Source organism: Cryptomeria japonica, chromosome 5 (assembly GCF_030272615.1).
Source record: "Cryptomeria japonica chromosome 5, Sugi_1.0, whole genome shotgun sequence".
Taxonomy (NCBI): Eukaryota; Viridiplantae; Streptophyta; class Pinopsida; order Cupressales; family Cupressaceae; genus Cryptomeria; species Cryptomeria japonica.
The window spans coordinates 663,813,512-663,832,184 of NC_081409.1; the positions used below are offsets into that span (position 1 = coordinate 663,813,512).

Below are 18,673 nucleotides of genomic sequence, written 5' to 3' on the forward strand. Positions count from 1 at the left end.
GGGGCTAATACATCGGGGAACCAAACATTTCGTGCTTAGAACAAGAGCAGTTACATCACTTAAGCCTTATAAACCACCATAATCAAAATAAAGATGTGCCTTAATCAAAATAGGGTATCTGAGGAAAGAAACGATTGTTGTTGCTTATCAAAGATTTGCTAAATTATCGTTCTAACAACATCTGCAAAAAGACTGTAGTAACCTCGGTGAGATCCTATAACGTAGTAAGTATCGGTTGGGGACGGGTACAATAGACCTATGTGAGCGACAGAATCACCAACCGGAAGAGGTCGAGCAGCCGGGATGGATACTCTTATCGGTAGGAGCTCGAATACCACAATCAAGAGAGACCCATAACTGATAAGAGTTCAAATCCTGGTATAAATGACCGACCGGTAGGAACCAAGACATCGAGGGACCAAGCAGTACATTCATCAGCCAAGGGATGCAACATTTAACCCTAATAATCATTGTAAACAAATTTATCTATGCCCAAGCCGAATACCCGGATCAAGGCCTCCATCTGCAATTGCCATCTTAGATAGTTTGTCTACTTCCATAATGCCTTCTCTATAGATATGGCTAATCCGAAAAACTTCAAAGGTCTCAAGCAACCCCACTATAGGTCAAAGCCATAGGTTGAGATGCCAATTGGGGGTATGGTTCCTACGAATATCATTGACAACATTTAATGAATCACCCTCCAAAGGGATTCTTTTTATCCCCAACTCAGACCCTAACTGCAAACCTCTTAAAGCCACTCAGAATTTAGCCTCATTGTTGGTGGCCAAGCCAATGTCTTCGAAAAATTCCTTAATACAGATGTCATCAGAATCTCTAATAATACAACCAATACCACTCTGCCCTGGATTCCCTGCAGAGGCACCATCAAAGTTAATCTTATACCACCCTGGTTTTGGGACTACCCATTTAACATCCAACCTTGGATTAGCCGGTATTTCAGGATTGCCATTTCGGAAAAGTGAGGGGATGATCAAATTTGGGAATGCTAGCTTTAGCTTCCAATCCCAATCAGTATATAGATCCTTTTTCAATGATTTGGACTTGGCCGATTCATTCAAGAGCTCAACCAGGTGATTCTCTATTTTCCCACAGAGGGCTAACTGGCCCATTTCTTTATCCTGGAAAATTCTTCGGTTCCTTTCTTTCCAAATTTCCCAAATCATCAACGAGGGTAGGATAACAAATAAGTCCCCAAATAATGCCTTGAATTTTGATTTAGGCCATAGTAAAAACCAATCATCCAAACCTTTTGGAAAAAGGCATACCAGATTAAGCTTTCCCATAAAATGGCACCAACAGTTGCTGGAGAATTTGCAGTGAAGCAAAAGGTGGTCAATTGTTTCCTCTTCATTTCGACATAATACACATCTACTAGGTCCATTAATACCCAGTTGAAGGAGTCTTTCACTGGTTAAAATTTTCTTCTGAAAAACCATCCAAGCAAAGGAATCTGCTTTAGGAAGAAGATGTATGTGCCAGAATAGACTAACCAGTCAATCCTTCTTGTCAACTGCAGCTTCTTTCAATTTATAGCCAAAATAGACCTTATACTTACCATCAGAGGAGCCACACCATCTAATGATGTCCTCATCTGGGGATGGATGAATGATTCAATCCTTCAGAATACTGGTAAAAAGATCTTGTCGATTTTGGGTTAAGGCCAAGGGGTCCAGATAATTCCACACCCATTTATCAATACCATTCTCCTTAATTGAATGACCATAATCACAGACCTTGTGTCCCCAAAGCCGACATGTTTCTCTCATTATAGATTGGAAGGTCGGGTTATGACACAAGTCTTCTCTACCACTCCAATAATCCAGCCAGAAGGATGCATTCCTCCCATTTCTGACATCCCAAGTGACCTGATCGCTTATGATTTCTCTGCACTCCAAAATAAAATTCCAAATGGCTGAGCCCCTGGGAGGGTTGATAATTGTGGTAATCCTTTTGGGCTCAAGTGAGTCCAGATATTTGTGTTTTAGGATTCTTGCCCACTTCTGATTACTTCCTCTACAAATTTCCCACACCAATTTAGCTCCCATAGCCAGATTCATAATAGAAATCTGGTGAATACCAGTACCCCCTGCACTTTTTGGTTGACTTATTTTTTTCCAGGCAATCAAGGGAAACTTCCCTTTGTCATCTGATCCATTCCAAAGGAATTATCTCATTAAAGTAATTAAGTCTTCTTCTATAGCAACTGGTAACTTCATGCAAGCCATGGAGAAAACCAGTATGGCAGAGAGGGATGATTTTATCATAGTGAGTTTACCGGTAGAAGATAACCATTTCCCTTTCCAATTTTCGAGCCTAGCTTTACATTTCTCAATAAGATGTGACCAATAGCAAATCTTATTATGACCACTAAAAAGAGGAGTCCCAAGGAATTTACCTGGAAAGTTTGCCACTCTTAAATTGAGGATCCTTGAAAGGACACCTTGCATATTTGGCAATGTATTGATAAAGAAAACTTCTGACTTGTTCCAATTGATTTTTTGCCCTAATGCCTTGCAATAGTCTTCCAGGAATGTATTTATGGTCCTTGCCTCCCTTCTACTAGAGGCTCCAAAAAGAATAGTATCATCAGCAAATTGCAAGTGGGTTTAGTGTTCAACTCCTGTAGCCACATTGACTCCCAGCCAATGACCATCATGGTGAAGAGATTTAATTAGCCGACCTAAGGCTTTAGCCATAATTATAAACAAAAATGGCGACATAGGATCCCCTTGTCAAATACCTCTCGTTGAAGGGAAGAAACCATGAGATGAACCGTTAATCAAAACTGAGAATTTGGGGGGTTGATATACAATTCCTGACCCAAGTGATCCATTCATTGTAGAAGGCAAATTTCCTCAATACTTCTACAAGAAATTCCCTATCCACCATATCATAGGCTTTCGTGATATCCAACTTTAATATCATACAAGAAGCTTTAGTTTTCCTTGCAGTGTGGGGGGTCTCGTGAGTAGTAATGATGCCTTCAACAATAGAGCGACCAGGGGCAAAGCCACTCTGCTCATCTGAAATAATATATTTTAGAAGAGGTTTCAGTCTATTAGCAATGATCTTTGTTACTATTTTGTATACTGAATTGCATAAAGAAATTGATCTAAAATCACCCATTTACTGAGGGTTCTTCTTTTTCGGTATTAAAGCTAGAAAGGTGTGATTGATGGCTCCCAGCATTGTCATTTTTTTCTTGGATTCTTCTACCGCTAGGTGCAAATCTTGGGCAATAATGTCCCAAAATTGTTGAAAGAAGGGTGTAAGAAAACCATCAGGGCCTGGAGTCTTATCAGGATTCAACTGGAAGGTAACTTTCCTGACTTTTTCTAAGTCAATAGGTTTAAAGAGCTCATTATTGTGTCTTTCAGTGATAATAGAGGGGATTGAGTCTAGAATTTTGTTACTTGCTTCCTGAACACTTTGGCAATTGCCATTCATCAGAGATTCAAAATGTCTTACTGCTTCCTGGGCAATATCCTCATAAACTCTGACAATACTGCCATCCGGTCTCAAAACCTCTGAAATTTTGGTCCTGCTACAGTTGGCAATAGCCAATCTGTGGAAAAACTTGTTATTTCTATCCCCATCCTTGAGCCAAAGTTCCCTAGATTTCCGCCTCCAGTGATTTTCCTCACGCCAAATAATTTCATTTAGTTCAAACTTGAGAGAGTTCTCCCTTCTAAAAAGTTCATCATTCGTGCCTAAATTTATAAAAGAGTTGGTTAAAACCTCCAACTCTATTGTAATCCTAAGTTTCTCCTTATGGATGTTTTGGAACTGACTCAAATTCCACTCTTTGATTTTGATCTTAATATACTTGAGCTTCTTATTGAGCCTGAACAACCTCGAGTTGTTTCTGAGAGCCGACTCATTCCACCATGTTGCTATCAAATCATGTAGGTCCGGCACTCTGAGCCACATTAATTCAAACGGAAAAGGATTGCCACCCTCAGATTGTCCTAAAGACACATTTAGGCAAATAGGGAAATGATCTAACCCTGCAAGGGGTAGAATAGATGATTCAAGAATAAGATTTTGTGCTATCCAATCACCAAGAACCAAAAACCGGTCTAGACGTTCTGCAATTTCAGTGAAACCGGTACGCCTATTTGTCCATGTAAAGGTCCCATTCTTTGGGACAATATCCAATAACTGATTCTTATCAACAAATTCCTGGAAATCTTTTTGAGCCATACCAATCCTCTGAATACCACCCTTCTTTTCATTACCTGCCAAGATAGCATTAAAGTCGCCAACAAACACACAGGTGCCCTGAGGAATATTTTGGAATCTATCTCACAGGAGTGCCCAAAGTTCACGTTTGTGTAAAGATAAATGTATATGCAATTGTGGTGTGTGAGATTCCCTTTTTCCATCGAAGTCATTTAGTTAAAAATAATTCTACTTGATTCGTGTTCTCGCCTTCGACCTCCTTCACCTCATCCTGCATTACTTGCACTCAAAAGTTTATCAGTATTGACAAACCCAAAGGAATATTAAATGTCGAATTTCATATCAATTGCAGGAGTAAAAATGCATACTATATTTCCTCACACTAGATTATGAATGATCTAATCTATTTTAATTTCAAAATCACATTAAATCTTTAAATTGCACATTATTAAATAGAACGATTCGTGACATCCTTCCCTTCTTGGAAGAGACATCGTCTCGATGTCTTGCCACTCATCAATAATCACAAAACAATAACATCTCATAAAATGTCAATCATACCTCAAATTCAAATAATAATACCAAGAGCACACAGGCTATCCAATTTTACATCATAAAATTTAAACAATTGTTTCAAAATATCCAAAATTAAATAGCAGTTATTTCCTAAGAAATCAAATGAGGAAAATGACGGTCAATCATCTCAGCATCCTCCCATGTAGCACTATCCTCAGAATATTGGTCCCACTGAACCTTATACTAAGTGAAATCTCTGCTACGTAGCTTCACACTACACTGATCTAGGATTCGGATGGGCTCCACTAGCACCACCCCTGGATCCTAAACCTGTAAGGATTGCCAATCAAGAATATGAGATGCATCAGCATTGTAAGGTTTCAGTAAAGACACATGAAACACATCATGGATTCGAGCTAGAGCAGGGGGTAAAGCTAATCTATAAGCAACTGGATTGATAACCTCCAGTACATCAAAGGGTCCCACATATCTTGGAGCCAATTTTGATGATTTTCCAGACGAGATAGAGCTCTTATGAGGTTTGACTCTCAAAAAGACTTTATCTCCTATAGCGAATTGTCTAAAAGTTCTATTTCGGTCTGCATAACTCTTCTGTCGGTCAGCTACTTCCTTCAATGTACTCTTAATCAACACCATCTGCTCATCCATTTCCATGAGTAAATCTAGACCAATAATGATCCTATCCTCTAGTCTATCCCAGCTGATAGGTGTGCGACATTTTCGCCCATAGAGTGCTTCAAAAGGTGCCATACCTAATGACGCATGAAAGGAGTTGTTATAAGCAAATTCAACTAAGGGCAAGTACTCCTCCCATTTGTACTGCTGATCCATGCAATACATTCTCAAAAGATCCTCCACTACCTGATTAACCCTTTCTGTTTGGCCGTCAGTCTGAGGATGATATGCTGAGCTAAAATTTAGCCTTGTTCCCAATGATGCATTCAATGTTGTCCAAAATATGGAAGTCATCCTGGTATCCCTATCAGATATTATAGTTTCTGGAACTCCATGTAACCGAAAAATTTCTTGCACAGATTTCTTGGCAAGAACAAATGATCCATCTTTTAGATTACCAGGTATGAAATGTGAAACTTTAGTCAACTTGTCCACCACTACTAAGATAGTGTCATGCTTATTCTTACTCATCGGTAATCCTTGGATGAAATCCATACTGATTACCTGCCACTTGTATTCTAGTATAACATGTTGGAATAGAAGTCCTGCTGGATGAACATGTTCAGCTTTTACTCTTTGACATTCCAGACATTGTGCTACATACTCAACCACTTCTTTCCTGAGTTTAGGCTAGAAATACAATGTTTTCAAATCAGCTACCATCTTTGTTATTCCAGGGTGTCCTGAATAAGGTGTATTATGCATCTCATGTAAGATCAACTTCCTCAACTCTCCCCTTTCTAGTATGTACATCCTTCCTTGGTATCTCAAAATACCCTCTGGTTCTATCTCATATCCATCATAGCGATGGTCTGAAGAGTCTCTTTCCAAGGCTTGTTTAACTCTTAAATAATGTTCATCTTCATAAAGATTCTGCAACACTTGTTGCTTCAAATTTGTCCTTGTTGTGACCATTGCAGATAGGTGTCTTCTTCTGCTGAGAGCATCAGCTACTCTATTTTCCTTCCCTTAGATATATTCAATACCAAAGTCACACTCACTTAGAAATTCAAGCCACCTTCTCTGTCTTGCATTTAGGTTAGGTTGTGTAAAAATATACTTCAATCCTAAATGATCTGTTTTAAGCTCAAAAGGCTTCCCTAAAAGGTAATGCCTCCACATTTGTAATGCATGCACAATAGCTAGTAGTTCTAAATCATGCAGAGCATAATTCATCTCATATTGCTTTATCTTTTGTGATTCATATGCTACCACCTTTCCTTCTTGCATTCAATACTGCTCCCACACCTTCACCCGAGGCATCTGTAATTACTACAAAATGTCCGTTGGGATCTGGTATTGTTAATATTGGTGTTGTTGTCAATTTCTGCTTCAGGGGTTGAAATGATTCTTCACACTTCTTAGTCCATTCAAACCTTTTTTCCTTTTTCTGAAGTGAGGTAATTGGTGCCGCTATCCTGGAAAACCCTTCCACATATTTTCTATAATATCCAGCAAGTCCCATAAAACTTCAAACTTCTGAAACATTCTAGGGTGTTGGCCAATCTACTATTGCCTCTATCTTTGCAGGATCAACTGAAATTCCTTCCGCGGGTATGACATGACCTAAGTATTGCACCTTTTCCTGAAAGAAGGCACACTTAGAAAATTTCCCATAAAGTTTACGATCTCTCAATCATTGCAAAACTATCCTCAGGTGCTTCTTATGTTCTTCTTCATTCTTAGAATAGATCAATATGTCATTAATGAAGATTAAAACAAAATCATCTAAGTATTCTCTGAAAATACTGTTCATGAGGTTCATGAATGCTGCTGGAGCATTAGTTAAACCAAATGGTACAACTATGAATTCATAGTGCCCATACCTTGTTCGGAATGCAGTCTTAGGAATGTCTTCATCTTTAATCCTTAACTAATGATATCCGGATCGAAGATCAATCTTGGAGAATACAGATGCACCTTTCATTTGATCAAATAATTCATCTATCCTTGGTAGAGGATATCTATTTTTGATGGTTACTTTGTTCAACATCCTATAGAAAAATTGAACTCTCTCATAGGTGGTAACTTGGTAAGATCTCCTGGAAAGACATCTAGAAACTCTGCAAGGACAGGATAATCTGTAGGAATTTTCTCTACATTATTCAAATCATTAACCATGACGGCAATGATGGAACATCCTTTTCTTTGGGCCTTCTTGAGTTGCATTGCCGAAATGTATCTCAATTCAAGAGGATTTTGAGACCTGAAAATTTCAACGGAATTCCCAAAATCATCCATGCAACTAATAACCTTATCTTCACAGTTCACTATGGCTTTATGTTCAGTCAACCAATTAATACCTAAGATCACATCATATGATCCTAGTGGTGCAACATAAAGGTTAACTTGGGTTTGGAAACTAGGAAGTTCTAATTCACTGCAAGATAGACAAGTATCTACCCTCTTTTCTGCTCGATTTCCATATTGAACCATCCATGAATTTGAAATATAACCAGGTTTAACAGATATTCTAGAAACTACTTGTGGATCAGTAAAACATTCAGTAGCTCCCGTATCTATTAAAATAGAAACTGTTTGTCCAAAGAGCTTACCTGTAATCTGGATAGGTGCGGCTTGGAAATCAGCTTGACGATTGTCGACAACAGCGTGAATCTGATGTTGAGGGGCTCCTTGCTGATATGCTCCTCTCCGTGCTGAGGTATGTTGTGGACAATTGGAGGCATAATGACTCCCTCCACAATTATAACACCCATCCCTAGGACCAGGATGGCCACCTGACCTTCCTCTGTCCATATTTTGTCGAGCATTGGTGTTATTGTTTGCTTTCTTATTTCCATCCTGATTCGCTCTTCCTTTTTCCTGGGTGTTGGGTCCCCTCTTAAGATTTCTTATCTGCCGATTGTTTCCATTGTGGTTCCTTTGGAAATTTCTATTCCCAAAATGCAGTCGGTTGTTCTCATTCTTTCAGAGGTTCCCCAACTGTTGTAACTTCTGCTCTTGCTTAATTGCCTTTTCAAATACCTCCACCATAGTTAATGGATTATGGATATCTACCTCCACTCCTATATGGGTTCTTAAACCCAAAATGAACTTCCGAATGCGGATTCTTTCATCCATCTGGTATTGCGGAACATACTTAAGGAGATTAGTAAATTTCTCCCAGTACCGTGTTACCGACATACTACCTTGAGTAAGGTTTTGAAATTCTGTCATCTTCTTGTCGAAGAATAACTGTGGAAGCCACCTTTTCCTGAAGGATTGTAAAAACAAATCCCAAGTGATCTCTCTTGGTTGCAGTTTCCGTTCTGACTTTTCATTGTCCCACCAAGTAGTAGCTTCACCAGACAACTAATAAGCAGCCCAAACTGCCTTGGTTTCATTTGACATGTTGCGGAGACCAAAATATTTCTCCATTTCAATTACCCATGCCTCTGCACCATCGCCAATTGTTTTTCCATCAAACTTTGGTGGGGCTATCCTTTTCAAATCCTTTGCCAGTTCTTCTTCTATTCTGGCTTGGTTGTCGGGTTGCTCCTCAACCCTTGGGGCTTCCTGTCGGACTTCTCCGGCCCTTCGAACCTCTTGTTCAAGATCATTCATCCTTGCACTTTGCTGATTGAGTAGGTCAAGAATTTGATCTAACCTTTCATTTCCATTACTTGACCCTACCCTTGTGGTTCTTGAGGCCATTTTTAACAATTCTGCATCAGGGAGATGTTGATAATTCTTAGCGAAAAAGAAACGTATATGAAATGTTACGTTTTTCGTAACTTCTATCATGCTCCCTAATATCTAGCCTTATATTACAACTATAGAGATTTAATACTCTTATTAAATATTATAGGGAAACAATATAAATTTATAATATAGCAGTATCAAATAATTTTCAATCTACTTTATTCAAATTTATAACACAAGTTAGGTTCAAAATATATATAGATATCATTAAGAAATGCACAATTTTTAACTCAAAATACAATAGAAGACATCTTTATTTGATAATAGAAGAGAATACATCTTTATTTGATAATAGAAGGGAATACATCTTTATTTGGTAAAAGAAGGAAAGACATTTTTATAGAAGTGTTGTAACACGTTACATCACTCATCGGGAGGAGTCAGGGGAGTGGATTCTTCTGACTCATTAGGACTTAAAGGGGTGTATCCTTCTGATTCAGTCTCACTCAGAGGGGTATAGCCTTCATATTCATCATCACTTAGAGGAGTATACTCCTTGGATTCTTCAGAACTGATCACTATTGGCCTTATAGGTGAGTATTCTAACTCAGGTTCTTTTTCTTTTATAGGAATGTTCTTCTCAGAAGGTATTACAACACTTTCTTCTGGGACTGGTTTCACTTCAAAAGGGGTGTCATCCAAAACTGGCTTGACAGGAGATGGAGGATCCTTCTTGACCCTCAGGTAATGGGCATACCCAGCTATGGATTTCTAGGCTGTCTGCTTGGTACGCACCATTTTTGTAATGTTTAAACATAAAACTATTAATCTCCAAATTTATCTTAACGTAGTGACTCATATAGGTCCTAGTGTTATAAACCCAAGGCTCTGATACCAAAATGTAAAGATAAATGTATATGCAATTGTGGTGTGTGAGATTCCCTTTTTCCATTGAAGTCATTTAGTTAAAAACAATTCTACCTGATTCGTGTTCTCGCCTTCAACCTCCTTCACCTCATCCTGCATTACTTGCACTCAAAATTTTATCAGTATTGACAAACCCAAAAGAATATTAAATGTCGAATTTCATATCAATTGCAGGAGTAAAAATGCATACTATATTTCCTCACACTAGATTATGAATGATCTAATCTATTTTAATTTCAAAATCACATTAAATCTTTAAATTGCACATTATTAAATAAAACGATTCGTGACAGTTTTTCATTGGGAGTAGAAGGTCCATAGACATTAAATAGGTTGAAGCTCTCATTTTTGCATAAACTAGTGACCAAACAATGCTGCCAATATTTATCTTTGCTAAGGAGAGTGACATGAACATTCAGAGGTTCCAGATTATTCCCATGCCACTTGAGGCCCCCTCAGATTGCCTCAATAGACCTTTCCATTGTTTCCATGCTTTCATTTTTAGTATAATCTCAGACTGAATCCATTTAGTCTCCTGCAATACCCAAATATCTCCCTTAGTCTCATCAATCTGGCGCTTAATTAAGCACCATTTGTCAGGGGTATTGAGGCCCCTGACATTCTAGGATAGTAGTCTCATGGTTCCTGGGGAAGGGGGTTCCCCTTCCCTAAATTAAGTTTGGACTGCTCACTAGCTGCGCCTGCGATTTTCAACATTGTTTTACTTGATTTGCGCCCCCTTTTGCCCTTTGGATTGAATTTTGGTGCAATAATATGCGATTCAGACTTACCAAAACCTTTTATTGTATTTTCCAATATCAGGCTGGCAACCGGTTCAAGATCTTCTTCCCATTCTGAGGCAGAGGAATCAATTTCTCCTTCTTCCAAGTCAATAGTGGGGCCTTTCTTGCCCAAATCACCAGAGGCGATTGGATTAGCTGGCAAAGGGGAAATAATCTTATCCTCCATCACACTAAAATCACTGGCCTTATTGGGTACTGAGGAAAGAGAAGCTGCAAGCTCTGTTGCAATATCCTTTTGAAGGGATTTAGCATCATCCAAGAGATTTAGAAGAGCTTGAGTACTCTCACTGTTGTTAGTAAGGATCTGTTGATGACTAGTCACAACAAGAGGAGGATTAACAATAGGGTTATTCTTTTCCCCCACCTTCATATTGGCAGCCAAGGATTGTTCTTCATCATTTGTTTCCTGTTTTTCTGTATTTTCCTTATATAACTTCATGTCAATCGACTTAGTTTGCACACAAGCATAACTTTTAAGGATGGAGGCTGAAACCTCGCAATCAAGACCAATGTGCTCCCTTGAGAAGCATTTGGGGCAAAGATGCAACTGATCTTCTTTGTCAATCCTTTGAATCCAAACCTTACCGGCACCAATAATTTTTACTTCCTTTGGGATACTGGAAATTTGGCCGGTGTTAATGCAAATCCTGATAAAGCAACCCCAAACCCTATCCTCCAAAATATCATCCACAGATACAAAGGTGCCAAGCTCTTTGCAGATATCTTTAATAATCTCAATGTGCCAATAGTCTGATGGGCAGTTGTATAACCTTAACCAGACTGTGTTTTCCGATAAGGAATGGAACCGGGGATTAAAATTTGGTTTCCAGTCAATGATGTGCACCCCAATCCCATCCAAAGTATAAGGACCTTTATTTTTAGCTTTAAACGTGTCCTCATTTTTCATAAACTCAATCAGATAATAATCATTCAGAAGGACATTAATGTTAATATTGTCCCCCCATTGCGATCTACACCATTTCTCAAAATGACCCCTTAACCATTTGACTCCACCCTATTTAGTAAAAAAACAGAAATCTTGAAGATTTGACCTAGCCAAATTGATCTTGTTATCATCCAAAATAACAGTGGGTCTTGATATTTTCCTTACCGGTTTGTGGATGTCTGGATAAACCACAGATTGGTATCTTCGCTCGGTTTCATTCTTCCCAACTTGATCCAGATTAGATCGCCGATTTTTGGTTGGGGCAGTGGAGAGCTAGGTCTCTACCCGATCGACTTGCGAGACTTTGTCTTGCCTAAACCTCCCATTCCAAAAATTATTAGGGCCATAACCTAGAGGAGGGTTGAAATCTTGCTGATGACCATTAGGGATGTTAAATGTTCCTGTCTCTAATACAAAGGGATTAGGTTTTAAGATTGAGTTCCAATTGCGCGCCAATTCAGAAGCAAGAAGCTTCGCAGATCAAAACCAACCATCATTGCTCCAAGAAAAGTCGTTCTTCTTCCATGCTTGCAAATTTATTGGCCTGAGATTACTATTTATGTAGGGGTGACTAGCATTAGATTTCTTCTGTGTTCTAAGATCCCTCCTACCTCTCCACACAGGATTAGGTGCATCCATCTTCCATGGTCGGCCTGGGGTTTGATCATTCCATGCTGACGATTTAAAAGTTGGTTGGTTGCTGGTAGTATGATTCCTTATTGCTTCGATTGGAAAGGCTTCGTCAGCTTCATCGCTCCATGATCTGATCTTCCCCTTGTTGCTATTTACTAAGTTGTCATTAGTTTTATGCCCAAAGTCATCCTATATACACTAGTCGGTTAATACTACCGAAAAGTCCAGTCGGTAAATACCAAGGCTACCGGTGTCGGTTACAGAAGAGAGACAAGTCACCGAGATGATATACATCGAGCTATGACCCGAGTTAATATGTCTACCGAGCAGCAAAGAACGTATACCGAGTTAATTTGAACCGATTGGAAACGTGTTACCAGATTCAATGAACCTGGACACACATGTGAAATGTGTTACAGGATTCGAGAAGATGAAACCGTTATTACATAGGAAATTGCATTTAAAGATTTTGTATGATTTTGAGGAAGAATATCCAATGAAATAATTTCTATGTTTATTCATTCAATAAAACATGTTTGTATGATCGAAGCATGAATAGATCACCGTCTCAGAGATCTATATAAACAGAATGATTTGAGTATTTGAGATATGACATGGAAAATCAAGAGAGAAGATACAAAGTGATGATAGTGAAGAAAGAAGATTGACAAAGATATTCAGAGGTTACCGAGAAGGTTTCAAAGAACAATTTAAGGGACATAGTTTACAAAAGTGGTTACCGAGTTTATTTATCAATTACCGAGGAATTCTATGAGCAAGGTAATTTTATATTGAGCACATAGAGTCTGCTATAACATTTCAGATGTGAAGTTGCAGATATTTTGTAAAGATTTTGATTGAATTATTAAGTTGTGTTAGAAACCTTTAACAGGGTAAAAGACTCTAATAAAGTCTATAAATTGTAAAGCCTTTAACCAGGTACAACATTTTGTAGAAGTGTTTGTAAAATCCTTTAGCAGGGTAGATCTAAAGATCTTTATACTCCTAACAGGGTAAGCTATCAAAAATAGCTAAACATGTAGCTCTAACTGAGCAATCTTGATTACTGCAGTAGTGAAGTTGTGGGTGCCATCCCCACCATAGTTTTTCTCTCTAACCAAGAGTTTCTGCGTGACCAAAAATCTTTGTGTTATGGAGTGAAATGTTGATGGATGTTATTTCTATGATTATGTTTTAGTATTATATATTTATGAGATCAACAATACTTATCAGTAAAATTGTTTTTCAAGAAAAGTTTTGAAGTATTGATTCACCCCTCCCCTCTCAGTGCATTAGCTTTCCAAGTCAGACCTAACACCCCTGACCTCCCTTGCCATTGAACAAAACCACTACAATTTGCTCGCCGGTTAGAAGCCTGCCGCTGCCGCTACCTCTGCCAAATTCGCCACCTTCGCTCGCCATAGCTTGAAATTTAAATTTCCTTGTTATTTTAAATGCAACATTATTCTCCTTCCCCATTATTATAATAATGATACTAATAAAGAATAATAGATGATTTTGAAAAGTTGTTAAAATATTTAATATTTTATAGTGGAGGCCATATAGATATCTTAGTGCACAGGACAATATGATTTTTTAAAACCAAATTAAAAGTATTCAATGTGTTAAATCTTTATGAAATTAGTACAGTCTTGTTTATCTGTACACATAGGGTACAAATTTATGCATTGTGGCAATGAGAAACAAAACTGTCCATAAAATTAAATTCTAATAATGTAAGAAAGTATAAAACTACAGGGTGAAAATAATAAACCGACAACAGTGACAGATATATGAAAATCGTGACGCCAAAAATAATGCAACCAAACCCCGACGGTGAAAAACAACAAAAAAGCAAAAAAATTTGACAAATTAAATAACAAAATATGGATGGTCAATATTTTTTCCATCGTCTTGCATTAGTTTTCCTCCACTCTCACTCGTTGATTTCAGAAGTTAACTCAAACACTTCAAATACGGTATTCTTTTGACGTAATTACCAATTGTTTTTATTTCTATTTTAAAGAATTATTATTATTATTAAAAAATATTAAGTAACATTTATTAGTCCTTGCCTAATGTTTTCATATCAACTTTTGTCTATTTGTTTGCATCCATAGTTGTGCCTTTGAAAATATTAAACCTCATCTCTAATGTGTTTTGGGTTGGGGAGACTCTTTTTATTAAAAAAATTAAAATATTTAAAAAAATATTGGGTTGTACAGTTTTGTGAGGAAAAAAATAATTTTCGATTTAAAAAATTTAATGAAAAAAATGAGCAATAGTAGAGGAAGCAAGATAAAAATGAATATGAACATCTAATGTTCAAATGGCTGCATGAAAATATTAAACACCTATGCTATTGTTTCCTCACTTGATTTTGCAACTTTTATGAGTTAGTGGCACGCAGATGGGCAACATGGAAGGAAATGGAAAGGGCACATCTTTTTGCGAGCCACAAACACATTTAGATTCATTTCTTCTCGTCGTGCAGGTATCGAACAATGCTTTTATCTATCTATAACACTTTGTTAAAAATGTCTAGGTTTTTGCTTTTGCAAATAAAACTATTGGGTCTTATACTTTGGTCTATATTTTAGTTCGCAGATAATTTCACAAATAGTTTGGTGATGTACCCAATCAATTGGGTCCTATATTCTAGTCTATATTTTAGTTTTGCAGGTTTTTTTCATATTGAATTTCCTCTCTCTTTCCCTGTAGCAATTTAGGTTGAAAAAACACGTCAATACATTTAGCTTTGTTGCTACTATCATGTTATATACTAAATAGTAGTATGCTATAAACTTTGTAAACCCTAGGATTGGAGCCATTAAAGAATTAAAAAAATGTTTTATTTTTTATTTTTTGGTAGAAAGGATATAATTGCCTTAAAATGGAGCAACACACAAGACTTACCTCTATTGAAAGACATGACAGATGGTACATAAGGGAGGAGAACTGTCTCACTCGATGTGGGATTCAAATAAAGTCACAAAAGTCTCAATGTAGTAAGGTTATTACACTTGGCTTTATGTGGTCCTCATAGGCTCACTAAAAAATCACTTCACCAAAAATATGTCGTACTCTGATGTTGAAGAGCCTATTCATAATTTGTCACTTTTTATAATACATCGTCTTTTACCTCTAGGATAAATCATAAATATATTTTTCCCCAAAATATTTGTTAGAACTAACAATAAATACAGTGGACATAAACAAAGGAAATTATCTACCAGTAACTAATATTGAAGCAAATTATCTTCATGTACGTATGATTCCGTCTTGAATCCTTTTTCTTCAAGGGTGTTGAGTTTTGCAGTATTACATTTTCTTATTGTGTGGCAGTGTTAAAACTTCACAACAATAACTCAATCAACTTTCTTGAGTTCCTAAATGCAATATGCAAACACAAGGAATTTGAATTTTATTGTGTTAACCTGTCGTTATTTCTCAAAGCACGAGACATGCCATGCTATTGTGACCATGCTAGCAGTTCAAGTATACAACCTCTATGTAAGCTCAAGAGTATTTGACATCCCACTTCAAATTGTTGCTTGTTATGGTGGTGGTTGCATTAAGAATTCATCCAACCCTATGTCAGTTTGAGGCTTCTTTCAACTATTTTAGTATCTACCTCATTTTATCTAAATAGCAATAATAAAAGAAATAATAATTGGATATGCTATAATTGGAAACTAAAATATTGTAAAACCTCTATGATTCAACCACTAAACCTAGTTCTACAATGAAACCAACATACACCAATGAAGAACCTAAACCATGCAAACAACAAAATAGAAATATTATACCTTCACATGCTCATACAGTTTGATCTGCATTGTTTGCTATCTCCATCGATCTTGCTTGATATTGATTATGGTTGCTCTCAAATTTGTATCGTACACAAGAGCTCAATATAGAATGGGTTGTGGTTGTGTATGCAATTTGACAAAGTGTAGATACTTCACTTGATTGATTGATATGAAGGGAGAGAAAAAGGATCATGTTTTGTAGAGAGTACCCTAGAAAATGAAGAGATAGGATTAAGAGGTAGAGGGATAAATGGACAACTCGGATTAGAGGGTAGGTATAGAAAATAGGAAAACATTAGTTAGGTGATTAAAGGTAAATTAAGAGATGAATGACAAGTGTCATGGGAGGAAAAAGATAATAAATTAATTAAATAATTAAAGATTTGTTTACTTAATAGAGGAAGTGGGGCCAATTAAATAAATAAAATATTTATTTGATTTAGGAAACAGATAATTTAAATAAATAAAAATATTTATCTAAATATGAGAAGGCTAGAAGAGGATTGGTGAATTAACTAAATAAATTGTAATCTATTTAATTAATAGAAGGCTTAGGATAAAATATTTATTTAATTAGGTTAGGACAATTTTAGGTGTTATTTCAAAGAATATAAAACACTGATATGATAAGTTGCCCTTGGTAAGGAAGATGACATACCCCCTCGAGAGATTGGGTGAAAAAATTTCAAAAAATTCAAACAATCTCTTGTAAAAGAAAAAGGCCAGAAAAAGGCTAAGCAAGAAGAATAGGCCAGTGAAAAAGACTAAAGACAGGCGAAAACAACGTCTTAGGAGATAACGACAACCATGGAGGGTTACCACTCCTATAAATAGGAGAGTTGGATAGGGTCCACTTCATTTGCATCCATTATTTTCATTGCTCATAATGCAGAGTGAAGGATAGTTTAAGAGCACAACAACAGAGCTATGGTGGAGAGATTCCATCGATTCGAGCACATCTGACGACATGAGTCACTTGAGGAGTATAGAGAGTTGGTATGTACCTTATCATCCTTTTGATTTCATGAATTTAATGCATCATAATTTAGGCTAGGTTTCATTTTGCCAAAAAAAAAAACAATAAGAAAAATGGTGAAATCGCATTTATGTGCATTCTTAGCGCGTTTAGTGTAGTTTAGAGGGTGTTTATGTTAAAAGCATGTAAATGGTCTCTAAAATTGTGTCCTTGGCACTTAAAAGTGGGTTTATGGTCAAAATGAGTATAGGATAAGTCTTGGTGCATCTGCATCAAATGTTGGGGCGTTTTTGGTCTTGTTGCATATATGACACAGATAAGTGCGTTTATGAATTCTTGACACATTTATGTTGACCAAATAGTGATACATGTAGGGCATAAATGCATTTATGCACGATGAAACTATGTTTATGGATTTTTAGCATGTCTATGATAAACATAAACACATATATGGTCAAAATAGGGGCAAAATAGGTTGTTGCTATGATAAACAGAAACGACTAGTAGGATAGACTATCAGATTAATGAAATTTGGTGATTGCCACAACAAGATAAGTTGTAGAGCGACTGATAAAGCTCAAGTAAAGCTAAGAAGATTTTAACACTAATGTGATTGCATTTGTGGTTGTGGGCTAATTTATCCCCGTTGGACTCACACGAGAGATTCCTGTGGATCAAGCAATTGAGGCACAACTATCTAAGGATAACCATTTGACATTGTTTGTGCTTGAATTATGGCATGCTACATTCATGCACAAGATTTAAATTAATCTTGGTCTATTGTTCGCATTAGCTAAGAGATGGTACAATGAGCACTACACATTCCACTTGTCGACGAGACAAATGTCTGTCACTTTGGAGGATGTCTACCAAATACTACAAATCCCCATCCATGGAGAGATGGTGGTCTATGATCAGGAGGGCGAGGATATAGATTCTATACATTATGTCTTTGATTGTGAGGATCTGGATGTTTGCAATAGCCACATTAGCTGGAAAGAGATGTACGAGGATGGGTTGGTGAAGTCTACTCGGGCTATTATCCTAGGAGGAGTGATCAATAGATACATATGTCCTGATTGTATGACACATAGAATGTCCATTGGTTGGGGCAAGGTCATGGAGATGATGCTCACACAGGGTACTCAGTTTTCTTGGGGCCATGCATTCTATCCCACTTATATAATGATTTTCATCAATTTGTGTACCTCAGAGACTATGGTATTTCAACAAGAGTGACATTACTCTAGATATGGGCCTTTGAACATATTGTTGTTACAAGGGCAGTGTGTTATAGAGGTTGCAAAGCATGACAAACATATTTCCACATGTACAACATGATCATCTCCCAACCTTGGCTCGAGATGATGGACTATTGGAGGAGAGTGATTGATGACATCAACAGTCATTTGGAGGTCATACTTAGATTGTGACCTCAAGAAGATGATGAGCAGGATCTGCCTTACTGCTATCAAACTAGGTGCTTGATTGGTGGGACACCATACATTACTGAGAG

General features: G+C 37.2%; 1 protein-coding gene across 1 annotated transcript; it reads right to left on the reverse strand.

The window, feature by feature from the left end:
- Window positions 1–761: 761 nt before the first annotated feature.
- Window positions 762–1,133, reverse strand: LOC131876039 (uncharacterized). The gene has a single exon (XM_059220806.1). It carries the CDS (start codon window positions 1,131–1,133, stop codon window positions 762–764), a length of 372 nt encoding a protein of 123 aa, XP_059076789.1.
- Window positions 1,134–18,673: the final 17,540 nt, after the last annotated feature.